The following is an 11,735-nucleotide window of genomic DNA, read 5'->3' as shown; positions in this document are numbered from 1 at the left end:
GTTGTGTGGAGCAGCCCGCCCCGCCATGTCACCCAGCGCCAGGCTCGTCAAAGCCAGCCACTTAGCCAGCGTGCTCGTGCTGTTAGCCTCGTGTGCCCATCACAGATATCTAAAGTACACACGCGCATAGATCACAAATGCACGCCAACTCGGATGTCCCTGGCACAAGTCTTTCCGAGGAACGCTTCAGTGGAAAACGAATCCCTAAAAGAAAAAGCTTGTTTCGTATACTGTTTCCGCCAGGATTCAACAATAGCGTTTGACCTTTTTTTTTACTGGTGGAAATCAGGGCTCAAGAAAATACAAAACTGTCAGGCATGACATCCTCATCCCCCCCGTGATCCTCCTCTTCTCCCTCAGCTCAGGTACTTGTCATGTAAATGACATCATTACCCTGTCCCGGTGCTTGGCGAGGCAGCGCCACATCGTGAAGGTGCATGCATCGCATGTACTCCTCCCACCCCACAATAACACTTAAGCTCTCCCGCGTCGCCACAATAACACATGGGAGGGTGTCAGCCCTGTGGTGGTCTTGTTCGAGTTTTGAGATCTTGTTCCCTCGCTCCCACATAAATTCGAAGAGCAATGCTAGCTTGTTTTGTTTTGTTTCAACTCCCCACCTCCATCAGAGACACTGACTGTCTCCCCACCTTCAAGAAAAGGCTCAAGACTCACTTGTTCCGGGAATACAACGGCACCTAGGAATGATTTGCTGGACCTGATGTCAGTTTCCTCCAGGATCACAATGACTCTTACGTAGAGACTTGTTGCTCTTGTTGGTTAGCTGTAACTGATTTAAAACTCTTGCTTGCTTTTCCACAGGTACACTCCTGAACTTTTTTGAGGTTCATGTTGTTTAATTATAACTTGTTTAACTACATGTTCTTATGGTTCTTCCCTTTGGCAATTATTTTTATTGTGTTTTTCACAATGTATGCTTCATGTTTGGCTACCCGCAATGTTTGGGGCTATCTCGGTGTTATGATCAGTGACCTATGCACTTTTGTAAAGCTCTCTCTTGGAAGTCGCTTTGGATAAAAGCGCCTGCTAAATGAATACATGTAAATGTGTTGGTACCTGACAGAGTGCTGTGATCCCTTCTGAGGAGATTTAATGGGACCTGCTATTGTATGCATTAGCATTAGCAACCATAACACACAGAGGAAGCTATAGCTGTGGGCTAATAACCACTAGCAATAACTGTTAGCGACACAGTGGAGCCGTCATCACAATGTTATTTTAGGCTAATGATGTAAGTTGTTTGCATAGATGCAGACTTGCTGTCTGTGTTGTGTGAAGACAGGCTAAGGATAGTTCTGCTTACCCTTTCATCCAAGACAATGTACAGGGAGAGATTTGAACCAGGAATCTGCTGGTATACATTCAAATGCTTCGCCACTGAGCTACACCCATTCCAAATGAAATAACTCAACAGTTCAATCAACAGTTCAACGTTGTGCAAAGACAGCTTTAGTAACTAGCTCAACACTGGCCTATAGAAAAAGCCTCCTGTCTCATTGTCAGTTATGATGATGTGGTTGTGTTGTGTAGCGTTAGCCAGGCCGCAATGGCTCCACGGGGCCACGTTGGCGACCTGATGCTAGTCACTGCTGGCAGCTGTCTCGTCCTATTCCGAGCGCGTGCGTGAGCGAGTTAGCGAGCGCTAATTTAGAGAGTGTAGCGCCGCACTCACGGCTCTTTAATATTAACAGGGTGTGGGTATTGTAGTGATGTGCCTCTCTTCTTCCCCAGCATGTCAGCTCCTGTTTGGGTTTCGTTTGTTTGTAGTTCCACTGTTGTGTTCTCGTGTTGGCGCACTCGTGTTCTACAGTGCTCCCTCAGGTTTCTCTAATGTGAACTTATTATGAATCTCAAATGTGGTGCTCAAGTCGTATCATCATAAGCTGTCTAACTCTCTCCCACTCGCGCGTCTCGTCTCTCCCCAGGGCGGAGACGGAGCGGAACCCTTGGGTGGTGTGGACCTCAGCGCTGCTCTCCCACTGCCAGGGTTCAGAGGGCCAGCTGGACCTGGGCGGAGAGGTCGTGGCCATGTGCCGCTCCCTGTACCCCACCAAACACAAGCTGCCCGCGCAGGTAAGGAACGCAGTTGACTGTGTGCCCGTGTTCCTTTGTGTCTCCTTGTGGCACTTCATTTCACTTACGCGCACATCAGGGGCGTAGGTTCCTTTTCCAAAAAGTGCTTGGGACATGCCGTCCTTAATGAAACAAAAAGTGGGGGAGGGCGGATACGTCTGTCATGTATAATGCAACCCACGGCCCTGTCAGCAGTCTGGAAATGCTCTCATCCACGACACACAGGAAGTCTGTCTTAAATATGACATTAGTAGGACATTTTCCCCCATACACTGCTTCCCTCATGGTAAAGCCACTCATTCGTAAACATTCCGCCGTAGCTGAATGTGTAGCCTTCCAGCCACGTTGTATGTCCTTTGGCACTTCTAGTATATCTAATACCCTTCTATGTCAGCGAGACTGCCTTTGATATTAGCATGGCCTAATGCTTTTCATGCTGTAGAGCGCTAGGGAAGTGTAGCGCTTTATGCTATTCAGTGTGTGTGTGTAGCGCCAGCTGACTGGTATTAGTTTAGCGCTAATGCTATTCTGTGTGGATAGCGCCTGGCTGTCTAATGTGAGCAGGGGAGGAGGAGGAGGCTTTTACTCCTCTGAACAGCTTTCATTTAAATCTGCTGGAATGAAACTGCTGGTGCATGGGCGAGTCAGATTGCATTGTGATATCCATAAATTACCACCGCCACCTCCAGTCGCTACTGTCTAAGAGCGCCTGTGTGTGTGTGTGTGTGTACTGTATCTATAGGTCTGCCTTGAAAGCACCCATGTGTGTTCCTCTTTTACTCTGCACACCATTTAATCCTGCTCTCCATCTCTCCTTCCTTTCTACTCTTTCTCTCTCCTCCTCTTTCTCTCCTCCTCCTCTTTCTCTCTCCTCCTCCTCCTTCTCTCTCAACCTCTTTCTCTCTCCTCCTCCTCTTTCTCTCTCCTCCCCCTCTTTCTCTCTTTTCCTCTTTCTCTCCTCCTCTTTCTCTCTCCTCCTCCTCTTTCTCTCCTCCTCCTCTTTCTCTCTCTTCCTCTTTCTCTCTCCTCCTCTTTCACTGTCCTCCCTCTTTCTCTCTCCTCTTCTTTCTCTCTCCTCTTTTTCTCTCTCCTCTTTCTCTCTCCTCCTCCTCTTTCTCTCCTCCTCCTCTTTCTCTCTCTTCCTCTTTCTCTCTCCTCCTCTTTCACTGTCCTCCCTCTTTCTCTCTCCTCTTCTTTCTCTCTCCCCTTTCTCTCCTCCTCCTCTTTCTCTCCTCCTCCTCTTTCTCTCCTCCTCTTTCTCTCCTCCTCCTCTTTCTCTCTCCACCACTTTCTCTCTCCCCTTTCTCTCTCCTCCTTCTTTCTCACCCCCCTTCTTTCCCTCCCTCCCCCCTTCTCCTCCATTCTCTCCTCCGTGCCTCCCTCTCTCTCCTCATCCCCCCCCTCATCTTCCTTCCTTCCATGCCTCCCTCCCCTCCTCTAACCCCTCTCCCTGCCCTCCAGTGCATCAAACACATCGCCCGGCTGCTCCTGGACCAGCCTGGACTGCAGCTCTCCTCCCTCAAGCTCATGACGGAAAGTGGAGATGAGCAGCTGCTGCAGCTGACCCTGGATCAGATCAACAGCATCTCAGAGGTAGGCACGGAGTGACTGAATGGAGCTCCTGATTTTAGGTCAGATCATAACGCCGCTACACAAGAATCGCTTTGTTGACCTCTACACCATCAGGTCAAAGACACGTGACCAACTTCCCTTGCAAAAACTGTTCTCAGATGGAGTGTGGCTGTTCCGTACACCCCGGTAGACCTTCAGACTGGTCTCAGATCGGTATCAGTGTTGAAACAGTCTACTCTACACCCAGTAGCCTTGCTGCTGTTCCCAGATCAGATAAGCCGAGTCTCCGTTAAGTGAGTGCTCTAGTTAATGAGGCCTAAGACCTCTTATCTCGCCATATGATCCTTTTATCGCTAAGAAAAAGAAAGAGAGTGTGTGTGTGTGTGTGTGTGTATGAAGGAAGCGATACAGGTACGGTAGAAAACACAAGTAGCGGAGAAGAGGAAGCGTGAGTGTTTTACATTGTCCAAATGAATCTTGCGTTATTTTGTCATGAGTATGTAGGTAGCGCTTGACCTCAGCTGTATTTAAAGGCCTGTGATAGGCCAAACGTGTGTCTGTGTGAGTCTGGCACTCCAGACCCGGGCTGGTGTGACTGTTGAACTTGTCTCGGTGTCACCTGGAGCCTGGCTCAGACTGCATTAACATATGTCAATGATTCACTTGTAGCGGGTGCGTGCTGTCTCTCAGTACCCAGCCCTGCCTTCATCATCCCCCTCAGCAGCTCCGGGGCGAGGGCCGGCCTCGTCCACCCTCACTAGGACTGCACAGTCATCCCATCCAAATCTCACCCGACTGGGAACGTTCAGCCATTCACCCGTCCCCTGTTCTGTGCAACGCGCTGCCCTGCAGGCTTAGGGCTTCGGTGGCGGGTCGAGTCTTCTGTTATGAGCTTGTGCTTTTAGCAGCCTGTTATGCTGTCTCAGGGACAGGGGTGTTTTGGGATATTAGAAACCGTTTTTGTGTCCAGCTTGTCTGGGCAGAAGGACGCTCCGCCTGTAGGACTGTGTAGATCTGCATGGATTTGAGGTAAGCTGTGAGGTGATGGTGCCAGCCCCCCGTCTGGCTCAAAGTAGACTCTGCCATATTGCTTCCACCAGTCCTGTGTAGAACACCCCTGCAGAGATCCGGAGAGAACTTCAGCCAACTCCTACACAGTTTGCTGTGCGTACTGTTACGTGCGAATCCTCTTAGGAATAGTTTTTTTTTTCTCCCCCAAACCATTAGCTTTTGTCATTGCCTCAGTGTCAGTGACAGCCCCCCCCCCCCAACCACCCACCTTCCTTCCTGTGTGTCTGATGTCACAGTTGTGCGCTGGTTGTTTTTCCACACTTCCCTCCAACACCATAGATAACATGCTATTACCTCCCCATTGGCTGTGAAGATTAGGCTTCAATTAAAACTGGCGATAGGAAACAGTTCATAATAGAAAGGCAGCAACAAGGAAAAAGGTCATGTGTTTGATTGCATTATAATAGCTTTGTTTGTGTGCTGGCGGTGTGCCCCCCCCCCCTTTCTTCATTGTGATTGGGAAGATTATTCTGCATGTGGTTGCTTATTGTTTGAGAAGGAGGGAGGGATTATTTTTTTTCGTCCTCTCTTCTTTCATTTTCTCCATTTTGAATTTCCTTGACTCACCCCCCCCCCCCCCCCCCCCACGCTACTCTGTCTCTTAAAATCTCTCTCTTTCTCTCAACACGCGTCCACACGACGCGCACACTCCCTCGGTGAAGATGTATGGCCCTGCATGAGGATGTGGAGAGTGCTGGAGCAGGGGGCGAGGGGTTAACATCAGCATGACTAATGGCATGCTGAGATAAGGTGGAGATAAGAGCTTCTCCGGCAGAATGAATGGGCTGTCAGGCCCTGGCACGACAGGCACACACACACACACACACACACACACACACACACACACAGGCGCTCTCACATACGACACACGCTCTCATATATGGGACACACAATTACATCTGTTTTCCCCAATGCGATGCACCCTCACACACACACACACACTTGCTAAAGGAAACACCTGGAGCGTGTTAGAGATCCTCCTAATCCATGCATATTGATGAGGGGTGAGGGGGGGCGGTGAGGGGGGGGGGGTGACGAGGGGGTGGTGAGGGGGGGCGGTGAGGGAGGGCGGTGAGGGGGGGCGGTGAGGGGGGGCGGTGAGGGGGGGCGGTGAGGGGCGGCGGTGAGGGAGGGGGTGAGGGAGGGGGTGAGGGAGGGTGGTGAGGGAGGGTGGTGAGGGGGGGCGGTGAGGGGGGGCGGTGAGGGGGGGCGGTGAGGGGGGGTGGAGCGGATCTGTTTTCATACCTTCTCTCCCTCTTTGTTTCCGTCTCTCTCTCTCTCATCCATTTTCATTGAGATCATGCCATGACCTCTGAGTACACCTCTCCTACCTTTTTTAAATGCAGTGTACATTGTAAATGCCTTGTTCCTGTCACTCTTTCTCCCTATCTCTCTTTAAGGTTATTTCTATTTCGCTCTCTTCCTTGCAATCTCTCTCTCTCTCTCCCCTTTTCATATTTCCTTCTGTCTACTCCCTATTCCTTTCGCATGATTGAACTATTTTTTGTCTTTTCTCTCTCCCTTTCATTGCTAATCACAAACCAAGCATGTATACTGTACAACGTGTGTATGTATGGGGCTGTGTGTGGGGGGTGAGTGTGCATGTGTGTGAGTGTTTATGGGCCTGTATGTGTGTGTGTGTGTGTTTCCCAGCCTTCATTGTTCCTTCTCCTCCGGGCCTGTCACTTCTAATAGTGCTGCCATGCGTCCTGCCTGCTAGGGACTGTGCTGCTGTGTCAACACCAAAGGGAGGGAGGGAAGGAGGGAAGGAGGGAAGGAGGGAGGGAGGGAGGGAGGGAGGGAGGGAGGGAGGGAGGGAGGGAGGGAGGGAGGGAGGGAGGGAGGGAGGGAGGGAGGGAGGGAGGGAGGGAGGGAGGGAGGGAGGGAGGGAGGGAAGGAGGGAAGGAGGGAAGGAGGGAAGGAGGGAAGGAGGGAGGGAGGGAGGGAGGGCTTAGTGTTTGTCTGGAATTCCAAAGAAGCGGTACGATTTGAACGATAAAGGAAGGCTTGAGTATGCATAATGCATCAGTTGACGGCACGCGTGCGGTAATTCCAATTAGGCGTGCGGCAGAGTTAAAGAGAGGAGAGAGGTAGAGGGAGGGGGATAAGGGGAGAGTTAGTGTAAGGTTGTGAATGACTAATTATGGGCTATTTACCATCCTGATCAGGAAATGTTTAGGAGTGCTAAGTAGACCCTGTAAAACTGCAAGGACCCCTTCCAGCCGTGGGAGGGGAGGGGAGGGGAGGGGAGGGGAGGGGAGGGGAGGGGAGGGGAGGGGAGGGGAGGGGAGGGGAGGGGAGGGGAGGGGAGGGGAGGGGAGGGGAGGGGAGGGGAGGGGAGGGTCATGTAATGATGAGGGTTCATTAACTCAGAGTGGGTGTGTGTATGTATGTGTATGCGTGTGTATTTGTAAACACAGCAAACAGATGAGACATATCCTTGTCATTTGCTGGGCGATGCAGATATTGTTTGATCATTCAAAGAGGACTCTGAAGGGACACACACACACGTACAAACATACACACAAAAATAGACACACACACACATTTTGTTTGCCTCTACAGGACCCTTGGGACAGGAGGGCCATGGATCTGTAGTCAGGCTGTGTTCTCTCTGGAAAGGGGTGGGGGGGGGGGGTGAGAGATGGATGTATGTATGGATGGATGGAGGGAAAGAGATGAGGCTGAGAATGAGGTTTACCTAAGAATCCAAAACACACAGACAGAGAGGGGAGTGCGAGGGGAGCATGAGGGTTGCTGTGATTAGATCATGCTGACTGTTGTGTGTGACCTGATATCGAGATGGAAGCCCTCCCCAGACAGACATGGTTGTCTGGTACACAGGCAGGCCTGAGGAAGGACTGTATTGAGGGTTAATCTGAACATCTCCAGCCAAACGATACAACTCACCTTCCTGGTAAAGAACCCCCCCCCAGAGAAAGGCGTATTTCCTATCCCCTCTGCATCTCGGTGTGTGTTATCAGTATTCTTCTCCATACCTCCATCCCTCCCTCATTCTCTCCCTCTGTCTTATTTTGACAACTGTTTTCAGCTGGCTGTCACTCAGTCTGAATCTAAGACTGAAATCTCCAGCTTTCACTGACACGGTCAAGCAGGAATTCTCATAGCAACCAGTCAGCCTTCAAGCTTTGTGTGTGTGTGTGTGTGTACACGCTTATATGTCTAAACTGATTGCTTGCATCTATCTAACTGGACGTATGGTTTGTGTGGGTGTGGGTGTGGGTGTGGGGGTGTGTGTGTGTGTGTGTGTGTGTGTGTGGGGGTGGGTGTGTGTGTGGGGGTGGGTGTGGGGGTGGGTGTGGGGGTGGGTGTGGGGGTGGGTGTGGGTGTGGGTGTGGGGGTGGGTGTGGGGGTGGGTGTGGGGGTGGGTGTGGGGGTGTGTGGGGGTGGGTAAGGCTGGTCTGAGTTTTCTCTCTAAAACAGTGGCATGTGAGCTGGGCTCAGGTGACAGAGTTGCATAACCTGCCAGTACATCTGCATATCCACAATCCCAGTGACGCGTCTATCAGTCTAGCTCTCTCTTGCTCCCTCTCGTTCTCTTGTCTTGCTCTCGCTCGCATTCTCTTTCTTTCCGCCTCTGTCTCTCCCGCTCTTTCTCTCACCTTTCATTCCCACTTCCCCTCTTCTAAATGTCGTTCTTTCTATAAATATATCTTCCTCTCCCCACCTCATTCTCTCTTTTTTCATCCATTTCCCTACACCTGCACAGCCACCACCCTTTCATCTCTCCTCATTTTTCTCTTTTCACCTCTCCTCACTTCTTTTCACCTCTCTCCATCTCATCTCTCACTGTGTCTCACCCCGCTCTCTCTCTCTCTCTCTCTCTCTCTCTCTGTGTCTCTGTGTCCCTCTCTCTCCCTGTACCTTCCTGGTTTCTGCATGGCACATATAGCACAACATCTCATTACTACTCAAGCATAACACGTCTGTTTCACCACTTGTTCATGTTTCACCTCTGCTGTGCACGCGCATGCTCTTTGGTGTACACACATACACGTGCACACGCACTCCCCTTTTACATCCAGAGGATGTTTTAAGGCTCATTACTCCAGTTTCCCTGAACAGAGGAACAGAGAGCGTGTAGCTTGTTCAGGAACGGAGAGAGACTGAAGAATCGAGAAGGAGAAGAACCCCTCGACTCCAGCTCGACTCCAAACACAACCAGACTCCCTCTGCTCCACATACACTGCAGCCCGACACAAACTCTACATTTATAATTGATACTTCTCTCCCGTGAAAACATCCCGGGAGGGAGAGTGAAGTGGTGGGAGAGAGGGAGAGAAAGATGGGAAAGGGAGGAAGTAATTGTGTGAGAAGAGCAAGAGAGGTGAAGTGGCTTAGCGTGGAAGAGCGAGTGAGAAAGAGAGAATGAAGCAGCCCGGGCGGAGCCTGTGCGCGCGTGTGTGTGTGTGTGCGCGTACGAGTGTGGAACGGCCGGTCTTGAGGGGCAATCTGAGGTCACAGCACAGGATGTGACCTCACGCTGGCCCCATCAGAGCCCCATCAACCCTGTCACACTGCCGACGCTCCACACAGACTCCAGAAACTCGACACAACTCGACGAGCACACACACACACATTTACATTTAGTAATTTTGCAGATGCTCTTATCCAGAGCGACTTACATTCCCCCCGAGGCAAGTAGGGTGAAGTGCCTTGCCCAAGGACACAACGTCATTTTGGCGGGGAATCGATCCGGCAACCTTCTGATTACTAGCACGACTCCCTGACCGCTCAGCCATCTGACTCCCACACGCACACTACAAACAGGCCGCACACAAACACACACCCACAAACCCCATCGTGTGTGCGTGTGTGTAACCAGGCGGTCTCCTCTCCCCCGTCAGGTGAACGCCTCGTGCTGTGACTCGGAGCTTCTCTCCCTCCTGCTGGACGGAGGGCTCCTGGTGGGCTGCGTGTCCTCGGCCCTCTACCCCGCCCTCAGCACCCACCTGCTCTCCAACCACCAGGAGGGGGGCTGGGACGTCGAGGGAGCCGCCGCCAAGCTCCTCCAGGCTGGCCACGAGGCCCAGGCCGGCTCCCTGCTCCTGGCGCACCGCGGGACTCACCAGGGCCAGTTCACCTTCAACACTGCCCTGGCGGTCCTCCACAAGTGGTTCTGAGGTGCCTGGGACTGATGCCCACCTACTGGATGCTACAGTGGGAGTGGGCTGAACATTTCTTGGTTTTGGTGCAGCAGTTCCATAATTGTCCCGACCATATCTGTGTTTGCCAGTACACACACACACACACACACACACACACTGGGTCGCACACACACACACAAAAGCACGGTTCAATAGCTGCTGCTGTCTTTAACTAATCAGTAATTATGTGTGTGTGCGTTGTTCTGTGACTAGCTCCCTTATTAGGTCTTTGTCATTTAACGCTGCCTCTCTTCCTTTGGTTTTCTCTAAATGATCACTTCATTATTTTCTTATAAACAAATTGGCCCTAAAGCAAACACATGCTGGGCGCCCAATTCGCATGAATCCAAGCGTGTGCACTAATTCCAGTGACGTAGTTGCACCCTAATGAAGTGTGTGTAGTGTGTGTGATTGGTGGTAGTTAACAACAGTTTTAGCTTCTGTAGATCTGGGCTCCTCCCCCATGTTCTAAGACCAATTAAGATTCTATGTATGTCCTCAGTCAATAAAATAAAAACCAAATCATTAAACCGAACAACTGGTGGTTGGTGTGTGTGGCATTTCTTCATTCCCAAACAGGAAATCCACCAGGGCACTGACTTCTGACTGACTTCTTTTATGTCTACCTCAGTTGGTGTTCTGCTGAAATGTATGGTTTTTTACTTCTTCAATTACCGTGTGAAAGTTTTCAATGTTGGCTAAAGGCAAGGGATTCTGATGTGGACTTTTATACAGCTATTTTTACTTGAATGGTTTGTATAAAAACGATTGTGAATTCCTTTTAATTTGCCGTTATTTGGAGCCTGGCTCTTTGTGGCAGGAGAGTGCCCACAGTCTTTCTCTCCATTGTTATCCAAGGTTCAAGTCTTTCCAGAAAGAATGCTTTTACAAGTGTTTCTTTAGAAATGTTAAAAGTTCACAAGAGCAATTAAAGCAGCCAAGTGATGGAATTAAGTTTGAGCAAAACATTCTCCAAAGGCCTTTCTGTCTTGTTACTAATGTGTGACTGTGTGTCGACGGAAGCAGGGAACCATTGGGAGCGACTTGGAATTGGAGGTATGCGTGTGTGTGTTCAATAAACAAACTCGGTGGCCTCAGGAGTGTGTGGGTCAACTCCACTAATCAAGACGGGTCACCCTGATGCGCCAGAGAGAATGAACCACTAATCCACTGTGTCTCTGTTTCTCTCCTTCATTATCTCTCTCCCTCTCTCTTTCTCTCCCTATCTGTTCTTTCCCTTCCCTCACATGTGGTTCTCCCTCTGTTCAACCCAAGCCAAAGGTCTGCTTTGATTGCAGACTCATCACAGGAGTGGCAAACACACACACATGCACGCACACTACACACATGGTGTAAGTACTTTGTCGTCAATTCATCAAGCACCGTGGGTGAATATTAACATTGTGGTGAGTGGGGGCTTGCCTTGACCTTCCATGTATTGCATCAGTTTGTTGTGATGCAAGTATTCAGGTTAGAGCCTTACAGGAGAACCAGTATTAACAGGCTGAAGACAAGACAGAGGAAAATGTGATTTTTCTCAAAGGTTGGCCAAAGTATGGACTTTGTTGTTGTTCCAGCCATGCACAAACATACAGTACATGTTCACTTATCAATGACTAATCACATGCTATAGTAACTCATCCAGGAGAACTCTGCCGCTGAGCTCCTGTGTTTGGTCTTAAACAGGAGGAACATCAGGTTTATGGAAAATACTTTTCTGTCTTTAAAGTCTGAGCAGTAGAGACAGACGTAATTAACTCCCTGTCCCACGACAAACTCTCTTGTCTTCCTCTCCCTCTCTCGTTGACAGGGAGAACAGGGTTTAACTGA

At 50.3% G+C, this 11,735-nt stretch overlaps 1 protein-coding gene across 1 annotated transcript in view; it reads left to right on the top strand.

Annotated features, from left to right (window-relative positions):
- Positions 1–10,443, top strand: part of nbas (NBAS subunit of NRZ tethering complex) — a 95,726-nt gene extending 85,283 nt beyond the window's left edge. Inside the window, exons 50-52 of the mRNA XM_084700126.1 lie at positions 1,947–2,094; positions 3,556–3,687; positions 9,606–10,443. Of these exons, the coding sequence (XP_084556252.1) occupies positions 1,947–2,094; positions 3,556–3,687; positions 9,606–9,881 (556 nt within the window). The 3' untranslated portion in view covers positions 9,882–10,443. The remainder of the gene's footprint in view (positions 1–1,946; positions 2,095–3,555; positions 3,688–9,605) is intronic.
- The last annotated feature ends 1,292 nt before the right edge of the window (positions 10,444–11,735 follow it).

This window comes from Hypomesus nipponensis, chromosome 6 (assembly GCF_054491055.1).
Source record: "Hypomesus nipponensis isolate SF chromosome 6, ASM5449105v1, whole genome shotgun sequence".
In the NCBI taxonomy this organism is placed as follows: domain Eukaryota; kingdom Metazoa; phylum Chordata; class Actinopteri; order Osmeriformes; family Osmeridae; genus Hypomesus; species Hypomesus nipponensis.
The sequence above is the reverse complement of the archived record's forward strand: the minus strand, read 5'-3'. Positions and strand labels throughout refer to the sequence as shown.